Genomic DNA, 20,961 nt, shown 5'->3' on the forward strand with positions numbered 1-20,961 from the left:
TGAACTACCACCATTAGCAAGCTGGTGTCTTGTAGATTCACGTGCTGTGTGTGTGGTCACTGAGTGAAATGACCGTAATGTAGCCTACTGTAAACAGAGAACGACGTGTGGAGTTGGGTTAGTTAAACAACTACAGTAGCCTATGTCGTCGGCTTATGACGATTTAGAAAAGGTTTGCCTACTCTGTTTTATGAACTAGGTCTAACCTAACCTAAACAGAATATGTTATGAACGTTAAGCCTTAGATTTTCGAAGCTGCCAGGTTATTGAAATGGATGGGCCATGACATGGTTAAAACGGCTTTGATAGACTACTTCATTAAACATGAAACAACTTTTTAACATTTTATTCTCTATCTCTAAGCTGATTACTATTGCATGTTCAGATAGGCTAACTGCCAAGTGACCTTACCGTGCTCCCAAACGTCTCCTGCATAAAGGTGTTTGAGTTGTGACTCACTCGGATCTTTCACCCGTGTCTTTAAATTAACCCATGAGTCGCGAGTCTCTAGTATCATTAACTCGGATCAGTTGAGTCCTACTACAATTCAATCTAAAACGATAAACAGCGCCACACACAAACCTCTTGCAACATTAGCGAGCCTCCTAGCCCTAGCCATCTTAGCTGCCAAAAATGTAACAATTTCGTAGGCAACCACAACTCCACAAATCAACTCAAGCGACTGAGTGAGCAGGCAGTCCGAGATAACTGGTTAACTTCCCGCACAGCCGGAAACATTGCAGACTCGCAGACCATGGGACTCAGATTGGAGCGGCTGAGTAGCAATCCGGGTTAGTTGGATCAACCGGCCGATTAGGCTACGTACGAGTCAGTCGAATCAGCCGGCTACGATGTCATGAGTGGATCTGCGAGAGCGAGTAGCTCCTCCTCGAGGTGAAAAGCAATTCCACAACAAAAGCCATTCTTTCACTTCTGAAATAACATTCAATGTTCTGCATGTAGCCTAGACATAATTAGATTTGGCGTATAGATGTAGCATATTAAAATGCAATTGGGTCGTGCCAGAGAATGTCTAATAAGGGGAGAACTGCCACTCTCGGAAAACATCCGGTTTCTGAACTGGTTGCAGTTCCTTCTGTGGTTCCACATGAGGGCGCTCGTCCACGAGTGCAGAATGCATGGAGGTCTATGGAGCTGTACCCCTCAAAATCCACTTTTCTCGGGATATAATTTTTATTAGGGAGGCAAAGAAAATACACTTGGTGGAGTATTATATATATATTTTTTTTAAGTCACTTAATTGTTCTAGAAAGCCTTTCAAACGTGTCAATGACGTCACTCATTAGCACAATGCTAGCGTGTTATGGGCAACAACGACCCAAACTGTAAGAAATCAAAAGGACATAAGTACTCGTTCATTCAACTTTTGACCTATAACCCATGTTGAAGTTATACAAACTACAATCAAATCTGAGATTTGTCAACGACAATCAGGTGAAAGAGACAAATTTAGCCGTCTAGCTCCATTGACTCCCATTCATTCTGCACTCATGGCGATCGCCCCCAGTGGAAATCTGGTGGAACTGCAACCAAAATTCGGTACAATGGGACTTAATACGGAGTGGCCAGGGTCTCTGTAGACGGGCTCTGGTCGTGCAGACAGTCCGAACTGCACGCTCATGGAGCTGCTTGAGTATCTACCCGGGTCAGTTGAATCAGCCGGGCGGGCCATTTACATTGTTATGAGTGCGAGTCAGCCGAATCAGCCGGCTACATTGTCATGAGTGGATCTTTAGAGCAGCGAGTAACTCCTCGTCAAGGTGAAAAGCAAATCCACAACAAAAGTCATGCTTTTACTTCTGAAATAACATATGTTCTGCACGCATAGCCTACTTTAAAATGCAATTAGGTCGCGAAGACAGTCCGAAACATTGCAAGCTCTGTATGGAGTTGCTTGAGTAGGCTAGCCTACCTGGGTCATTTGGATCAGCCGGGCGGACCGGTTACGTTATGTTGTTATGAGTGCGAGTCAGTCGAATCAGCCGGCTACATTGTCGAGTGGATCTGTAGACGAGCGAGTAGCCTAGTTTCTACTCGTGTCAAGGTGATGATAATAATAATAGGCCTAATGAGAATAGTAGTAGTAGTAGTAGTAATAATAATAATAATAATAATAATAATAATAATAATAAAATCACTGCAGGGCATCTACGTTCCTGTTTCTATGTCTACATTGAAAGTCAATTGCTTAGGCTAGGTTAAGACAATAAATAAACAGTCTGGCTCAAACTGCTTTCTTTCCTGTGAGTGGGTGGAGGTTTTGATGCTATTATATTAGGCTATTTTATATTATATTATATTATATTATATTATATTAGGCTACCTAACAGTATAGCTATGATTAATAATAATATTACTTGCCTTTTTAGCAGCCTATAATACTTGTTAGAATAGATTCCTAGTAGCCTACTATTAGTATATAGTAGTGGTAATAAACATTGTAGCAGAGTAGCATTAGACCTAGGCAAACTTTTCTATTGTTAACAAAACAACAACAAATAATTAACTATTATAATATAGGCTATACCCTCTCTGTCAATAAGATCAAAGTTTCTGAACATGAGCACCAAAAAGATGAACAATGTGTGGATGCACTTTGACCAGGAGAGCAAAACTCTAAAGGCTAAATGCAAGTACTGCAAAAACCTGGTTTCAAATCATGGAGGATCCACATCCAACATGAGAAGGCACTTAACGAAATGAAGCACCCCACAGCACTGCTTGAACGTAGGACTAAATTTCTTTGCGATTTAGCAATACTGACTCAAGTGACTCGTTCAACCCGGATCAGTTTAGTGAGTGACTCAGAATAACCCGGATCCTTAAAAGGAATCGAGTTTGACAGGCCTACTCCTGCAGCACTGTGCCTGCGTGCACCTTCTGAGAGTTCAAGGCATTTCAATTAGCCTAACATAGAAAATTGAAATTTTTGTACATTTCTAATTTCACAAACTATTAATGAGACACTTTAGCGAATATTCACGTTGGAACTAGCGGAAGTATTACACATTTTTAAAAGTAAAAAACGGGTCTTGTCGAAAGGGCACTTGGACATCAAAGGGGCAAAAGGGCAGGTGCTAGAGCCCCTGTAGCCCCCCTTCTCTGCACGTGCCTGTTAGACAGTGTAGACAGTTATCAACCGTTATTACCTATCTACACGTGTCATCTATCAACAGTTGTCTATCTGCTCTGGTCATTTGTCTACTACTGTCACAGTTATTAAGTTATTATATACGTATCTACACTCATCACCTATCTACAGTTATCATCTTATCATCTATCTACAGTAGTTATCTACAGAAAAACAATACTAAAACATGTCATCTATCTGCACTTACAGTAAATATCTACAATTATCAACACGCATCATCTACCTAGTTATCTCCAGGTGTATTACGGTTGGTAAGAGGGGAGACACACACAGGTTTAAGTTCATTTTGAAAAGGTGGAGGAGAGAGAGTGGGCAGGCATGCGCGTGAACAATTTGGAGTAGGTGGGGGATTTACATTACTGTAAACCTCCTTCTGTAAACCAACTGTATACTACTGTCTACACGGCACTATACTGTATCTTACTGTAAACCACCTTCTGTAAACCAACTGTATACTACTGTCTACACGGCACTATATACTGTATCTTGTCCTGTCTATGCACCACCTGCCTATACTTTGTATATCACATTGCACTTTTCTGCTTTTTTGCACTTCTGGTTAGACAGAAACTGCATTTTGTTGTCTTTGTACTTGTACTCTGCACAATGACAATAAAATGGAATCTAATCTAATCTAAAAAACGATAATGTGGACAGAGATCCTTTTAACTTCAATTTGCACATTTTTATTTATTGGGCTTAATGTACTGTAGACAATGAGATTCTCAAGTTGTTTAATGGATTATTTTACTAGAATGTTGCTGCTGAAGGTTTAAAGTCACAACTAACATAAACCCAAAGATAACCACAACAAGAACTAACTTGGTCTGAATTCAGCTGGATCTTTTCCATGTCCGAGACAGAGCGCTGAGCCATCGGGGAACACTGTGTTGCCATTCACAGTTTCCACCATGGGCAGGAAAGTCAGGAGAGAGAGAGAGAGAGAGAGAGAGAGAGAGGAAAGAGAGGGAGGCCTCGTAGTGTTAGGTAAGAATATTTATTTAAAAACCAAGTTTTAATACAGAAATAGTTATTTTCCTCAGATGAATTACCTTACTTCAGTCATGCATTCTCAGACTGACAACCAATTTCAAAAAGTACAACAGAACTTTGATTTCCTTTTTCTAGTAAGTGAATCTGTGCAAAGACCAAATACACAGGAAAGCAATAGTATTACATCAACACAAAATATATAACAATTTAATAATATCTGAAGGCATCGCACATTTCCAAGAGTTCAGTGAGAATTTTAAGGCCATTTTGTACAATAATGTTCATCATTAACTTCTAGTATCTTCAAAACACTCTTAACAAAGAACAGGTGCATCTCATGGAAAAAACTGCACATGCAAACATAGTGCCCGTTATATTTATATATGACAAGCATACAATATATTATTTGGATATCATCAGTAAACAACGACCACGCGAGTAACTAACCCGGTCTGTTCAAATTGCATTCACACTGCAAACATACACATACACTCTCTCTCTTTCTCACACTGACACACTCTCTCTTTTTCTCACACACACACACACACACACACACATAAACATGCCTTGCGCATGCTAGTATGCCGCTGACTGCTACGCTCTGGCTGCAGAGAAGCTGTGGCATTGGCATTTGAAACCCTACCTCCTCTCATTCTCTCACTACAAGGCTTCTTCACAAATCCAATCCTTCCCAAAAACCACTACAAATCAGTTGTGATCCTTCGTCGTCATCATCATCACCTAAGGTGTTCTCTCATGTATGTTTGTTTTTCTTCGAGTCACCATAGAAACGGCACTGACCGCACAGCACCAGCACCAAGGTGAACAAGCAGCGGTGCGCTCTGCTCAAGAGCACACGACGACGGAGTCTACAAGCGTCAACAAAAGAATGCTACCTACCTAGCCACCTACCCACAACAGAAACCCAAGACCTCATGCAGAAACCCTGCCCACCCCACCCCACCCCACCCCACCCCACACACACACACACATTTTCCAGCAGCAGAGAGGAGTCCAGTTCTGTTCTAGTCGGTGTGTTTGTTTGTTTAGTTCCCCTGGCTTTGGAATCTGGTAGTTGTTGTAGATTGCTACATATAAGTCAGGTGTTTATGGCGTGAGAAAACAACATGAATGTTGTCATGTGAAAAGATGATTATGATGATTTGGCATCACACTGCATTAATGTGAAAAGATGAAGATGAAGATGATTTGGCATCACACATCTGCATTAATGTGAATGGCACTCACCAGGCTGTGGTGGCGGCCACATTATGGCATATGGCGTCTGGCCGCCCAATGGAAGAAAATTAGCGTCATGTTGTGTTGCTTGAGCACTAAACATCGTCTCTGCACACTTAGCATACAGGCATGTGCAGTGTTTGTCTTTTTCTCACACATCTTAAGACACATCCTACCTTCTTGACATATTTCCAATTATGGCAAAATAAATATGAAACAATCTGATTATGATATGAAATTCATAAAAAAACATAAAAAAATATGCAAGCTAGTATTGTTAAAAACAAAACATGTCATATGTGATTCAAATGAACACAAACCTATATGCAATAATATTGTATATGAAAGCACCACAGTGAAGTGGTTATGACTACTATATAATATAAGACTGGGGTTTGAAATGTGTTCTAATGTGATGTGTTACTGTGTTTATTTCAAAGTAAAACTATGTACAACGTTAAGATTCTGTGTGTGAAATCAGGGTCCAACACTCCAGTGTGTGTTAGTGTGTGTGTGTGTTTCAGCTGCATAACTGCAGTCACACACATCTAATATCCTGACACTGGACATCAAGTGTGGATCACCTGATGAGGTGTGTGAGTGACAGCAGAAGGGGTGTATAACATCCAGGCAAACGGAAGATTGGAATGACTGTACAGGAAATGTCAAAGTGTGAGTAAATGTGTGGTCGGCAGTGTGTGTGTGTGTGTGTGTGTGTGAGATTATGATATGAAATTCATAAAAACATTAGAAAAATATGCAAGCTATTATTGTTAAAAACAAAACATGGCATATATGATTCAAATGAATGCAAACCTATAGGCAATGATGTTGTATATGAAAGCACTACTGTCAACCGTATCCAGTGCACTGTATATACTATATAAGACTGGCTTTGCAAACTGGGTCTAATGTGATCCGTTACTGTGGACACACGTCACAGGATGTCAGTGAATGTCCAGTTTTATCCTTTTCACTGGGACAGTTTCACAGCCTCAGAACAAATTGATTTAAAGAAAACAGACACAGAGAGCAGTGAAGAGATGGAGAACAAGTGATATACCCTGCACTCTCTCTCTCTCACACACACACACACACACACACACACACACACACACACACATCCCCAGAACAGCGTTGTCACTGGCTGAGGTTAAGACAAAGTGAACACGTCTCTGTATTTTTGAACACTGGGCTCCGAGTCTCAAAGCGAGTTTGAGAGCAGCTGCTTTTTAAAACTTTTTTTTTTTTTTTTTTTGTGATTTTCAAAAATCATCTTTTACTTAGCGATCAACACAGCGATGGAACAAAAATGGGAAAGTTGGACAATGGAACAGAGAGAGAATTTGAATTGAGAGAGAGAGAGAAAGAAGGAGAGAAAGAGACGGAGAAATGAAATGGTGGAGGGTAGGGATTGGATGAGGGAGAGAACTGGCAACAAAATGTGACACAATGTCCCTCCCTCGGTTTGACCCTTGACCTTCAGGTGAACTCTGAACTTTGCCCTCTGTATATCACAACGTAGTTCTAGTAGCTAGTAGCCCCCACAAATCACCGTGGCAACGTTAAACACAAAACACCGTGCCAGGAGGAGGATCCCCATATTCCAAAGTTAGTAGTTAAAGAGCAGTTAAGTTCAAGAATGCTTATAAAAGTATACAACAGTAAAAATTCATCACATGTAAACATTGAGTGAGAGAAGAGAGAGAGAGAGAGATAGAGAGAGAGATAAGAGTAGTTAGTTAAGTTAGTGAGTTTGAGCAGAAGTCTATTTCCAGTTCTATACAGTCGAGTGAGTTTGTGTCTGCAGACGTACTGCACCCTCCCCTTGCAGATGTCCTACACAAACACCGGTTCACTTGCTTGTTTGTGGTTGCTTGATTGCTAGTTTTTTCCTGGAGCAGAATGGCAAAATCCACCAGTCTACTGTACATCTCTAAAAGCTTGTTCATCAGGGCATGCATATCTCAGCCCAACATCTCTCTATGCAAAATATTCAATCAATCAATCAATCAATCAATCAACTCCATTCATCTTCTGAATTAATCAATGCATGCATCCATGCACTCATCCATACATCATTCCATCATCTATCTCCATCAATTCACACCTTCATTTCTCTCTGTTCATCCATTCACCAGTCTTCTGTCCATCCCTCCTTTCTTCATCACTGCTGGAAAGAGAGGAGTTCTGCCATGCGTTGTTTTGCTCTTATTGTTGACGTTTCCCCCCCCCCCAGAATGCCGTTGGAGAAGGTTCCACGTGTGCTGATTGGTCAGCACTCCACTGAGATGAGAGCTCTGTACAGGAGGAAGTAAACAGGCCTTCCCCCCGGGTTGGGTTCCACCGAACACATTCCACTCCCGGAACTGCAAGCCAGTTCTGTCAGGTTCTACCTCCATAGTGCAACGACAGAGAGAGAGAGAGAGAAAGGAAGAGAGAGAGATAGAGTGAGAGAGATAGAGTGAGAGAGAGGGAGAGAGAGAGAGAGAGATGGGCACTGGGGGCCTGTGTGAGCCCCATATTCTACTCTCCTACTATCACTGAGTGATGCAGAGAAGATTAAAGAGCGACAGAGAGAGGTGGTGGAAGAGCGGGCGTGGGGGGGGGGGGGTGGGGCCCCCCTCCCTGTCAGATCTGCGTCTGCACGGCCTGGCCGGGGGGCGTGTAGGGAGGGGGGGCGGGCGACGGCTTGATCCCGCGGGTTCTCATGTAGGACAGGAACTGGTCCGGGATCTCAGCTAGGACGTCTTTGGCCAGCCGGGCCATACTCAGGATGTGGTTCCCGGTTCTGTCGATGTAGTCGCGGAACGGCACAAACTGCAGAACAGATAAGGAGGGAGAACTCGTTAAGAACCAGGCAGACTAAATAGAACTGCTTCCAAGAATGTACAGGGCATCAACATGTCAGCAGGCAACTGTTACCAGGAGACCATGGAATTACTAACTAGGAAGTAATTAGATATTAGATTACCAGGAGACCATGGAACTACTAACTAGGAAGTAATTAGATATTAGATTACCAGGAGACCATGGAACTACTAACTAGGAATTACAGTAGATGTGAGATTGTGCAAATGTGTGTGATCGTGAGGGGATGTTGTGGGATGTGTCTTGAATAGCTCAATGCAATCACTTCCCACCGACCTGAAAACACCAGAGACACACATTAAACACATATTACACTATCACAACTGGATGATATAATCACAGAGATCACAGAGGCGTGTGTGTGTGTGTGTGTGTGTGTGTGTGTGTGTGTGTGTGAGAGTGTGGGTGTGTGTGAGAGTGTGGGTGTGTACTCCCAGGTGGAGGGTGATGATGTTCTCCTTGTGTTAACATGAGCCCTAATGATACTGAGGAGAGAGAAGCAGAGGCCATAATGAGCCCTCTGAGAGATGGTGAGAGAGAGGGAGGGAGTGAGAGAGAGAGAGAGAGAGAGAGAGAGAGAGAGAGAGAGAGAAAGGCCATAATGAGCCCTCAGAGATGGAGAGAGAAAGAGGGAGAGAGACAGAGGGAGTGAAAGAGAGAGGCCATAATGAGCCCTCAGAGATGAAGAGAGAGAGGGAGAGAGAGAGAGAGAGAGAGAGAGAGTGGGTGAAGGCTAAAGTGCTGGTATCTGGACATCTGGGCAAGTAAAGAGGGAAAGAGAGGCAGGGAGAAAGAGAGAGAGAAAAAAAGGGAGAAAGAGAGAAAAAGAGAGAGAGAAAGAGGTGGTGGTGTCGGCGGCTGCAGTGCCACCGGAGCAGACAGGCCAGTCATGTGATGTGTTGCCATCTGGCCAGATGTCATGTGATGTCACGTGATGTGTTGCCATCTGGCCAGATGTGATGCGATGTGTTGCCATCTGGCGTGATGTGATGTGTTGCGATGCGATGCGATGTGAGCCATCTGGCTAATGTCTGTGTCTGGGACTACAGGGTCTCCCGGGGATGGCACAGCAGACCATCTGAACCTTCTGTCTCACCACCTGACCATCTGAACCTTCTGTCTCATCACCTGACACTCTCTCTACCACATATTCTGTCAATTTGTCTGTCTCACAACCTAGCTTTCTCTGTCTGTCTCTCTACCATCTCTGTGTGTGTGTGTGATTAAGAAGGTTGATAGAGGAGCCATGCATGTGTGTGTGCATGTGTGTGTGTGTGTGTGTGTGTGTGTGTGTGTGTGTGTATGGCTCCTCTATCAACCTTCTTAATCACACACACGGCTCCTGAATCTACCTTCTTAATCACACACACACATGGCTCTTCTATCCACCTTCTTAATCACACACACACACGGCTCCTGAATCTACCTTCTTAATCACACACACACACACGGTTCTTCTATCCACCTTCTTAAATCACACACACACATGCATGGTGTGTGTGTGTGTGTGTGTGTGCGGATAATCAGACGTGCCACTGATGAGCTCTGTGTGGTACGCAGCAGAGAAATGGAAAGCAGTCAACACAGAGAGGCTCAGTGATGCTGCACCCCCCACCCACCAATCTGATGCTGCACAAGGAAATTAATGCCCCCACTCACCAATCTGATGCTGCACAGGGAAATAAATGCCCCCACTCACCAATCTGATGCTGCACAGGGAAATTAATGCCCCCACTCACCAATCTGATGCTGCACAGGGAAATTAATGCCCCCACTCACCAATCGGAAGATTGGCATTGGTGCATTCCAGAGCTATATAAAGGTAGAGTTGTGACAATGGGTGTTCAAAATTCGTTAAAGTCACGGGGTTCATGTAAACTTCAAAAAGTTACCGGAAGTGATTGACAATGGATTAGAATGCATTAAATAGGCTACTGTTCAATAATAGACAGAGCCACGATTTTGGGTAATTGACAGTCAATAAATGCATTGATATACAATATTTATAACAGTGTAATTATTGTGTAAACTATGTAGTTATCCTACCATTACAACAATATTAAATTAAATTCCAGACCTTATATCGTAGCCTGCTATATAAGGTGACCTTTTTTTTCGCTCTTTTACGTATGTATCACTAATATTAATTTCTGTAGGCCTACAAAACCAAGATGGGAGATTCTTTAGAAAATGCTATTGCACCCACCCCATAAGCAGTGATGCCAGTATCGCGTTACTTAGTAACGCGTTAGTCTATTTTGACCACTTTTTTTCGGTAACGAGTAATCTAACACGCTACTATTTACAAACCAGTAATCAGATTAAAGTTACTTATCTAAGTCACTGTGCGTTACTATTTTGTCATTTTCCTTAGTAAAAAGATATATTCTTTGCTTTCTTCTTGTCTCGGGGATTAACGTCATGTAGGCTATGCTCACGTTTTCAGCATGAGGACAACTCACGTGAAAAACCACGCAGCGACACAAACGTAAACAACAATGGAGGGAGGAGAGAGATGCACATTTGATCTATACAGTCATTATTTTGAGTTTGTGTCAGCTAAACATGACAACATTAAGGTACATTGTACATTCTGTGCTGGCGACAAAGTGCTGTCTAGCTAGACATCCCAAGTCTTCCAAAGTTTTGGGAGTCTCCCACATATAGATAGCGGCTTCCTGACGCCCGCAAATTACATAAAATCTCCCGGAACCTAGAGCGAACAAAAGCACGCTAGCCAGACCGGACTTCAAATCGCGTGTGCATCTGAGTTTAACGCGCACACAACAGAGAACGCGCACACAACAGAGAGGGAGAGAGAGAGGAGTGGTGCGTGTGTGCCTGAAACGCATCCAAGACAGAGTGCATCCTGGTCTGTTTTGCTAAATCAACCAATCAGTTTTCAGTGTATGTGGGCTTATATCTCTTTTCTCCCGAACTTAATTAATCAGTTCAGTCAGTGTATTTAGGAACAGGAGCGTCATGGCAGAGTCAGTGCCCCTTTAAAAAGGAACATTTAAGACCCATTTCACATCAGACTACACAAAAGTGTACCCAATTGTCTCATAAGAGTAAAACATAATGATAGTCTTGCACACTGCACTGTTTGTAACAGTGACTCTAGCATTGCTCACAGCGGGTTAAATGATTGCAAAAGACTTGTTGAGGTGAGTTTAACAAGTGTAATTCCATTTGCATATTACTCAGGCCTATACTAGATGGCTAGTTGCCAAGGCTACATGAAAAGGCCAAACTACCAAAATCTACATATTTTACTATCACAATTTCTATCAATAGGCCTTCCTTATTTGGTGTACTGACTAGACATTATTGAACAAACATTTCAGTATCTAAGTAGGTTAGGTTGGGATGTCTGCTATACATTGTTGACATTACTGTTACTGTTAGTTACTTTTAAAATCAAGTAATCAGTAAAGTAACTAAGTTACTTTTTAAAGGAGTAATTAGTAATCAGATTACTTCAAGGTAACTGTGGCAACACTGCCCATAAGTGTATCTAAATTATCGCTATATAAAAAAATGACCTCAGAAAAGCTGTAAACAGAGACTGCGTGTAGCCTACAAAAGCGCATGGAGCTCCAGTGAAATTTTGATTTTGCAACAAGAAATGGTAACACAGCTAGTCTAACATTAACTTGTTTGAGTTTTCTCCCCCGCGTTTCCTCTGGTAGTCACTGATCTGAGCTAATAAGCGAATTACCTGAAGTAGCCTATCGTCGCGGGAGAATAAAAAATGTTTAAACGTTTTTTTTTAACATCTCCAGTGTAATGGTGGGCATGCTAAGTTAACCGTAGCATTACCTATTCAGTAACCCCATGGTAATGCGAGTGATCATAATAAAATATAAAACGTGACATGTAAGTCCTTCGATAAATAGCTATGAACTCATAAACATGAACAGCATTTTGTCATCGTTGTCATTCACCGTGCTGTGAACAGCATTAAGATGCTAGGCTAAAGAGCTGAGACCGTGCTGATGCTAACAGCTGCAGCTCCCTCAAATCTAGGTTCTCTCATGCATATTAGGCTAGCTTTTGCCAATGAAAATGAATGCAAAATAAAAAAAACAGCCCTGCTCCTAACTGAATAAACGTTTACGTTACCAACAATGTTAACAACAAACTCAGTTTCACTGCTGCAAGTAGGCCTACAAAGTTGGCTGTAAATATGCTTCGCCATATTTAACGAACCAGGTAGCTTTGTGATAACAAAGTATTTTATGTGTTTAGTCCACTGAAAGTTATCCACATATCAAACGATTAAATCCACAGTTATGGAGGATTGTTTGGGGGAAGCAATTGCACTATATCCCACTTTTGCTGCCCTTTTTAAAATTAAACCACTTAAATCAATAGCCTAGATGAGCATTGCGCATAACGTTGCAACTAGGTTGACATGATGGTAAAGCTACTGTAAATACCCAAGTAATGTCACATCAGAAAAGTTGTACAAACGCAAATGACACTTAATGACAGCTTGTTATAGCCCAGTGCTGCCTAATTAAAAGGGGATAGGCAAAGTTTCTCTTAGGCTATATTAGGCTATTATGTGTGGCACATTTATTGGGCTTTTAGCCTCTTTTAATTTATTTGATAAGGAACTGATAAAAACTGAGCAGCAGAAAAGCTGTCATAGTCGATACATAAATAGTTTATTATTATAATTAGGTTATTAATGCTATTTATTCACTACTATTACTGTTATTACTGTTATTATTATTATTCGGATGAGCCAATAATGTAAATCTGAGTCTGAAAAGTTGGCTACAAACAGTTTATACTGCTGTAACTGCACTGCTGCTATTATTAATTGTTAACTTCCGGGAACTCTTTGAGGCTTCCATGAGCCGCCATTGTTGGAAAAAAATGGAACATTAGCGTTAATGGAGTTGTCGCAACTCTACCTTTATTAACGTTTTTCATGTGACGTATTCTAGGTTGTATAGCTTTGTTTACATCCAGCTGGTAGGCAATGGACAAGTTGAACCCGTTGAACATCGTTGTCTGCAGCTGCCTCTCAGTAGGCTACATCTCTGTATTTCAGCAATGCCAACATTTCAGGCATCAATAAAGGTGATGATGAAACGTTATCCCATCGTTATCCCAGAAACGATAGCCTGTCACAGGAACGTTGTTTCGCTAAAATCGCCCTGATTTGGTGCATTGATCTGTATCGATAACGTTATGGGAGAACCTGCATGTAGCCTAATGGTAGCCTAACTTTTTTTCTCTGTTCAAAACTCGGTTTACACAAAGACGATAGACTTTCTTAGAAGCTGTGAAATTTGACCAGAAAGGAACATGTCTTCCTTCTGAAAGTTGACACAAAATCAAACAATATTTGATCATTTAACTTCAACTGAACAGCGACAGGTTTTGGTAGGCAGTAGACTCAGCAGACGTTAAAACGGTAGCCTACTGTTATAGCCAGCGTCAGTCAGCATCATGTAACATTAATGGCGTTAAAGTCATGAATCCTGTAACATATTATAACATAGGCCTATAACAGTGATGGCTTATTCGAAGACGATCTGCATGGATATATAACCACCCAGAAAAACTCAGAATGTGAGTGATAAAGTTCATTAATTGTATGAAACGTTTTATTAGTTATCCGTTGCAGCATCACCTATATTAGGCTGTTATGCTAGCTCAGCGTTTAAATATGTTGTTATTTTGGTCATGTGGACTTGATTAAACGGGTAAAGATAATTCATAAACTGCTTATTTCTTACATGACTGAAGCAGTAGCCTAGGTTCAACAGTGGTGTTTGAGGTTGCTGTGTTAAGTTGTTGTGTGTGATCGCTAAACAATTAGGATCAAATCAGTTTATTTTGACATAGGGGGGTTAGCCTAAGTGACCTGTAACGTTAGCCTAGGCTATAGCACATAAGCCATTCTGTTTTCATTTATTAGAATTTGTTGTGATTATATAATCACATGACACTCATGATGACTTGAAATAGAAGGACAGAAGATAGGTGATTGATGTCCACAAGCACGAATTTCACAAGACAAATTAGAACAAACTGTTCCGGTAAAAATAATCTTGCCATGTTTAAAATGCTGCACTTTTTCCCTTCATAGCCTATCTCTGGCAATTCATTTTTGGATGACTGTAGATAGTTGTATTTTAGCTTACGTCTTCGTAGACAGTAGGCTACACCATTAGGCCATCTTGAGAATAAAAGACTTCACAGCTGCTAACGATCATCCTCCACAACCATGATGATAGGTAGGCTAAACGGTAGTTCGTCGCCTTTTTGCTTCTTATTGTAAAACCAACTGTTAGGGCCTGCACAAGTGGTCGGCATCCCAGTCAATATTTGATATTAAAATTTCAATTTTGAAGCTATTTGTAACTATGTGTAGCCTATGCAACCCGACTGTTGTAGGCTTGCCTACCACTCTCTGCAGTGCCTTGCCTACCATTCTTGCCTACCACTCTAGTTCTAAACAAACGGTCACATGACATTATGACGTAGGTGCAAAAACCTTAATATGGCTCTGGTGCATTCAAGACAACTGGAATTCTACAGAATTCTAAAAGAATTACATCATTTACAGAATTCCTTTAGTACAGGGTCTCCTGCCCAGCTCCACAGGGGCTGATCTACTGTGTGAATTCCATCCATCTGCTCGGCCACTAAGTGGATCTAATGCCCTTGATGAGAAGAAATCAGGTGTCTTGGACCAAAGCAGAGCAGCCCAGATGAGCCCAATCAGGCGTGTGTGAGTGTGTGTGTGTGTGTGTGTGTCAGCTGCATGCAGGTATGTACAGTATAGGTGTGAACTGTGTGTGTGAGCTGTGTGTGTGTATGTGTGTCTGTGTACAGCTGTACAGTCAAACTATAACCTGGCTTGGATTTGCAGTGAGTTTGATGAGTATGGTGTATTTGCTGTACGAGCTGTGTGTGTATGTGTGTGTGTGTGTGTACCTGTACGATGTCTCTCTCAGCGTATCGGCCCCGTGATGAGATCCGCACTTCGTCTCCATCCAGTTCAACCATGGCTGAGAACAAACACACACACACACACACACACACACACACAAACACACCAGGGGTCAAAAAAAGTGAAAAAAGAAATGTGTATGTGTATATATGTGTATCTGAGAAAGAGAGAGATGTGAGGGAAGAGAGAGATGAGGGGAAAGAGAGATGAGGAGAGAGGGATGAGGAGAGAGAGAGATGAGGAGAGAGAGATGAGGGGCAGATGCCACACACTCTAAAAGAGACAGAGAGAGAGAGAGAGAGAGATAGAGATGAGGGGAAAGAGGGATGAGAAGAGAGAGATGAGAAGAGAGAGATGAGGAGAGGAATGAGGAGAGAGAGATGGGGGCAGATGCCGCACACTCTAAAAGAGAGAGAGAGATGAGGGGAAAGAGAGATGAGGAGAGAGAGAGATGGGGAGAGAGATGGAGAGAGAGAGAGAGAGAGAGAGAGCGAGAGAGAGAGAGAGAGAGAGAGATGAGGGGCAGATGCCGCACACTCTAAAAGAGATGAGGAGAGAGAGAGATGGAGAGAGAGAGAGAGAGATGAGGGGCAGATGCCGCACACTCTAAAAGAGATGGAGAGAGAGAGAGAGAGACTTTCTTCTTCAATGTAAGAAATATGAATTTATTAGAGATACCTACTTCGATAAATTAACCAACCTAATCCCGGAGTTCCGAAACCTGGGAGAACAGGAAGTCTTACTTGGATAGCAAGGAAAGACAGCAGCTCTGGCTGCTAAATACAGTATGTCACTGAATGCCATCGAGCGAGGGACGGTGATTAGACACTATACACACTATACACATGAAATACCTACCATTTTCAGCACACACACACACACACACACACACGTTTATATGTATAAATGTCTTATCTATCGTATGTTCTGTATTGTATTGTTTGATGTCCTGCTTTGGCAATGCAAAGAAATATTTGTCATGCCAATAAAGCTACCTTGAATTGAATTTAATTGAGAGAGATGAGGAGAGAGAGAGAGATGAGGAGAGAGAGAGATGGAGAGAGATGAGGAGAGAGAGATGAGAGAGAGATGAGGAGTAGATACAGAGCACTTTGCTCTCCACGCTTGACTACTGAGATTCCGCTTTTTTCAACACAACCCCACACACACACCACTGAATCCTTCAACACAACCCCACACACACCACCACTGAATCTTTTTGCTGTCGCATAGATTACCATTCAGTTCTAATCCTTTCAACACAACCACACACCACCACTGAATCCTTCAACACAACCACACACACACACCACTGAATCCTTCAACACAACCCTACACACACACCACTGAATCCTTCAACACAACTCCACACACACCACCACTGAATCCTTTTGCTGTCGCATTGATTACCATTCAGTTCTAATCCTTTCAACACAACCACACACCACCACTGAATCCTTCAACACAACCCCACACACACACCACTGAATCCTTCAACACAACCCCACACACACACCACTGAATCCTTCAACACAACCACACACACACCACTGAATCCTTCAACACAACCCCACACACACACACCACTGAATCCTTCAGCTGCCACGTAGATGACCATTCAGTTCTATTTCGGACGCCGCTGCTCAATAAAATCCATCCAATGACATATTGGGTCACTCATGTCGCGCCTATGTGCAGAGCTCTTCAGAGAGAAAAGGACAGAAGAGAGAGAAAGGGGGGGGGGGGTAAGAGAGAAGAGGAAGAGGGAAAGACAGAAGGAGAGAGGGGGTGTAAAATGAACATAGGCATGGGTGCATGAGTGTGTGTGTGAGGAAGAGAGTGACTACACTCTTAAAACGAATGTGTTAAAAATCAACACATTTCTTGCGTAATGGTGATTTCAATAAATGTTGTGTTAAATCTCAGCAATTTTCTGAGGAAAACTGCACAGAAGTTCTAGCCTACACAAAAATGTATTAAATGCAACGGCCAATCAAATCATCAGATGAGCCAGATTGCTGTATCCAGATGCGTGAGAAAGAACTTGCTGCCTCCTCCTCAGTTTGATTTCTTACGGTAAGTGAAGCTGACATTAACGTAACAATGTTTATAATTTACTACCTGACAATTTACACTGTTGTATCTTAAATGAACAAGAATATATTAGGTTTAGACCTACTATGTTTTTGGCGTACTGGTGTAACATACTGAGAACATAGTGTTAATCGTTCAATGACTGCACGCTAACGTTAGCAAACTAAAGGATGTTAACGTAGATATTCTTCTAGCCTACAAAAACGTGAGTTTCACCAGGCGATAATAGGGCTGTTATAATACAACATTAAGGTTGCTCATTTACGAAAGTAAGCCAATGACACTAATTGATAAACCTATTCAATTTAATGAACACGTTTGTTAGTTTGCTTTCGCATGCCTTGGATGCTAACTAATTTTACCTCAGTCAGTAACGACGATGTACTTGTGTCACACTGCTAGCGACATTTTGTTGCCTTGACATTAGTCGGCTTTACTGACTTTAGTTCGCATTAGTTCGGTTAAGATAGGTAAGTTAACGTAATGGAGTTTGGCCAAGTTAGGATGTGTAGGCTATTTGCACAATACGTTGTCTTATAAATACATTTGTCTTTTGTAGTTGTATTTTTTTACAACTTGTTGGCGACGCCATATCGGGACTTCCACAACCAAGGTATGATGTATTTGCAAAGTGCATTGCCTTATGCTTAAAGGAGAATTCCGGTGTGATATTGACCTAAAGTGTATTGAAACATGATACCGAGTGTGAACGTATGTCTCATAGCCCATCTCGACTTGTCCCCTGCACTCCAAAATCTGGCGCTAGTTAGCCGATGCTACCAACAACTTTTTCAGTAGTGGTGCTTCGGCATCGGGCTAGCCATGCAAATAAATCACTGTTTTACACCCATTTACGAGGCTCAATGTATCTCCACACTTCATTGGTAGACTTCCTAGGGCCCTGACATTTAAAACGAGACATTGAGAACTTTGAAAAAGCACTGGTAGTTTACTTACAAGACGATTTATACAGACAGTATCTTCACGAAGTTTAACGTTTGCAGCCATCTTGAATTTAGTCACGATAAGTCGAGCAACTAGTAAGAATGAACAGGTATGATAAGGGATCAGATTCCAAAAATAATTCAGTGGAAATGCATGGATTCCAGTTTCTTCCAGTAGCAGCAACTGGAATCCATGCATTTCCACTGAATTATTTTTGGAATCTGATCCCTTATCATACCTGTTCATTCTTACTCGTTGCTCGACTTATCGTGACTAAATTCAAGATGGCTGCAAACGCTAAACTTCGTGAAGATACTGTCTGTATAAATCGTCTTGTAAGTAAACTACCAGTGCTTTTTCAAAGTTCTCAATGTCTCGTTTTAAATGTCAGGGCCCTCGGAAGTCTACCAATGAAGTGTGGAGATACATTGAGCCTCTTAAATGGGTGTAAAACAGTGATTTATTTGCATGGCTAGCCCGATGCCGAAGCACCACTATTGAGAAAGATGTTGGTAGCATCGGCTAACTAGCGCCAGATTTTGGAGTGCAGGGGACAAGCCGAGATGGGCTATGAGACATACGTTCACACTCGGTATCATGTTTCGATACACTTTAGGTCAATATCACACCGGAATTCTCCTTTAAATTCGATTTTGTTTGTATGTAGGTTAAATGTATTTTTTCACGTTGCCTTGGATGCTAAAGTTGCCTCAGTCAGCAATGTTATACTAGTCATGCTGATGACTTGCATTACTTTGCCAAAAAAGCCAAAGTAACTTGGCTTGTTAGTTCAATAATGCATAAATTAACTGTTTTGAAGTTTGGCCCAGTTAGGACCAGTTAGGGTAACGTCACTTCTGTTGATGTTCAAACCAAGGGTGTAGGCACTATGGGCGGCTACCGTGAGATGAGGTACGAAAAGAGCCATATATGTCAATGTATTAATGCAAACAGGAAGTTGATAGAGTAGTAAGCACAAATCCAAAATGAACTTGCGCATAGAGTGTATTAATTATGTTTCAATGTTTAATGTGTCTTAATTGTTGCTAAAATTTGGAGGAAAATGTAATGTAAAGCTCTGAAAGGGGTGACGGGAACATTAGTGAAGCTTAAATAATCTTATTAGGCTGTCTGGTTTATGTGATTTTTTCTCTGTAGAATCAAAGTGCTTTAGAGGTCTCAAGATGCTCACCTATTATCTGCCCCTGTGAAAATCCTGGACCCAGACTGGAGAAAACCAACCCCGCCTTGTCAGCTTAGGACATCCCAGCACATCACCCCAATATGTCATCTTACCCAGAAGTGATCGCGTTGCAATTCCACTTCTGGATGAGGGCCTAACGTGCAGTCTGGACAAACTGTTTGAACTGTATTGGGTATGCAACCTGGCCTATCCTGTGCAACTTGCCTCAGTCTTTGGGTTCATGCAGCATGTTTATGGCCTGCCGATAACCTCTGGTGGGAAGAGGTCCAGAATCATGAAGCTTGCTGCAAAGCTCCAAGTACTGTGAGTGAAGTTGCCATGTACATTTGTCCAAATGTGAGACAGATCTGGACAATTTTGACTGTACCACTGTGGACAATGTGGACATATCTGTGTGTGAAAATGTACTCCTCATCAAACACTACACTGACTGACGTTCAAAAAAGTATAACTTGCACCAAAGAGTTGCTTGTCAAAACACAAGCTTAAAACTGCTTAAAAGAAAAAAAAAATATTTCTGTGCTTAATATGTACTCCTATTTGTGAAAGTAAAGAGGTGCTCATGTTTCTCAGACTACTAACCGTTAAATATTTTGAAGAGCACCTCCACAGGTAATAGAGAAGAAAGACAACATTTGAGAGATGTTGCAGACATTTTACTAATTTATTTATTAACTTATTTATTTAATAGTGATTCTGAAATCCACATAAATGAGATAAAAAGGTTTCATTGTATTAGTACTATTACTAATAAAAAATGATGGTAAATGTATCTGGTTTGTTTGTGATTTGTTTTCAATGGTAGTAATTATAGTAATAATTACAGTATTGTAGTAGTAAATTTAGTAATTCAAGTGGACACACACGTGTTGATTTTGTGTAAGAATAACGCAAAAGTGTGTTATAAAAAATTACACAAAAGCTGTGTAACACAATGTGACACTAGTGATGTGTTAGAAATAACGCAAAATGTGTTGTTCCTATCTGGACACAGAGATGTGTTAAAAAACAACGCAAGTTGTGTTATTTTCAACACATTCGTTTTAAGAGTGTATGTGTGTGTGTGTGAGGAAGAGAGTGACTATGTGTGTGTGTTGTGTGTGTGTGTGTGTGTGAGGAAGAGAGTCACTGTGTGTGTGTGTGTGTGTGTGTGTGTGTGAGGAGGAGAATGACTGTGTGTGTGTGTGTGTGTGTGTGCATATTGTGTGTGTGTGTGTGTGTGTGTATATATATATATGTGTGTGTGTGTGTGTGTGTGTGTGTGAGGAGGAGAGTGACTGTGTGTTTGTGTGGTGGTGTGTGTGTGTGTGAGGAGGAGAGTGACTGTGTGTTTGTGTGGTGTGTGTGTGTGTGTGTGTGTGTGTGTGAACATCAGACTAATTGATGCTACAGTAGGAGACAGAATACATGATGAGGTCCTGTCTGATGAGAAAGTGTGTGACAAGAGACAAGACAGGAATGAGAGAG

General features: G+C 41.6%; 1 protein-coding gene across 5 annotated transcripts in view; it reads right to left on the reverse strand.

The window, feature by feature from the left end:
• Window positions 1–4,150: 4,150 nt before the first annotated feature.
• LOC121696856 (copine-8) overlaps window positions 4,151–20,961 on the reverse strand; it is a 161,565-nt gene continuing 144,754 nt past the window's right edge. For 3 of the 5 annotated variants that reach the window (XM_042077912.1, XM_042077909.1, XM_042077908.1), the window contains 2 exons: window positions 15,236–15,309; window positions 4,151–8,224 (listed from right to left, as the gene is read on the reverse strand). In XM_042077912.1, coding sequence (XP_041933846.1) covers window positions 8,036–8,224; window positions 15,236–15,309 — 263 coding nt within the window. In that variant the 3' untranslated portion in view covers window positions 4,151–8,035. Of the gene's footprint in view, window positions 8,225–15,235; window positions 15,310–15,951; window positions 15,973–20,961 lie in introns of all 5 variants that reach the window. The other 2 variants (XM_042077910.1, XM_042077911.1) reach the window with 1 other exon arrangement.

Source organism: Alosa sapidissima, chromosome 22 (assembly GCF_018492685.1).
Source record: "Alosa sapidissima isolate fAloSap1 chromosome 22, fAloSap1.pri, whole genome shotgun sequence".
NCBI lineage: Eukaryota > Metazoa > Chordata > Actinopteri > Clupeiformes > Clupeidae > Alosa > Alosa sapidissima.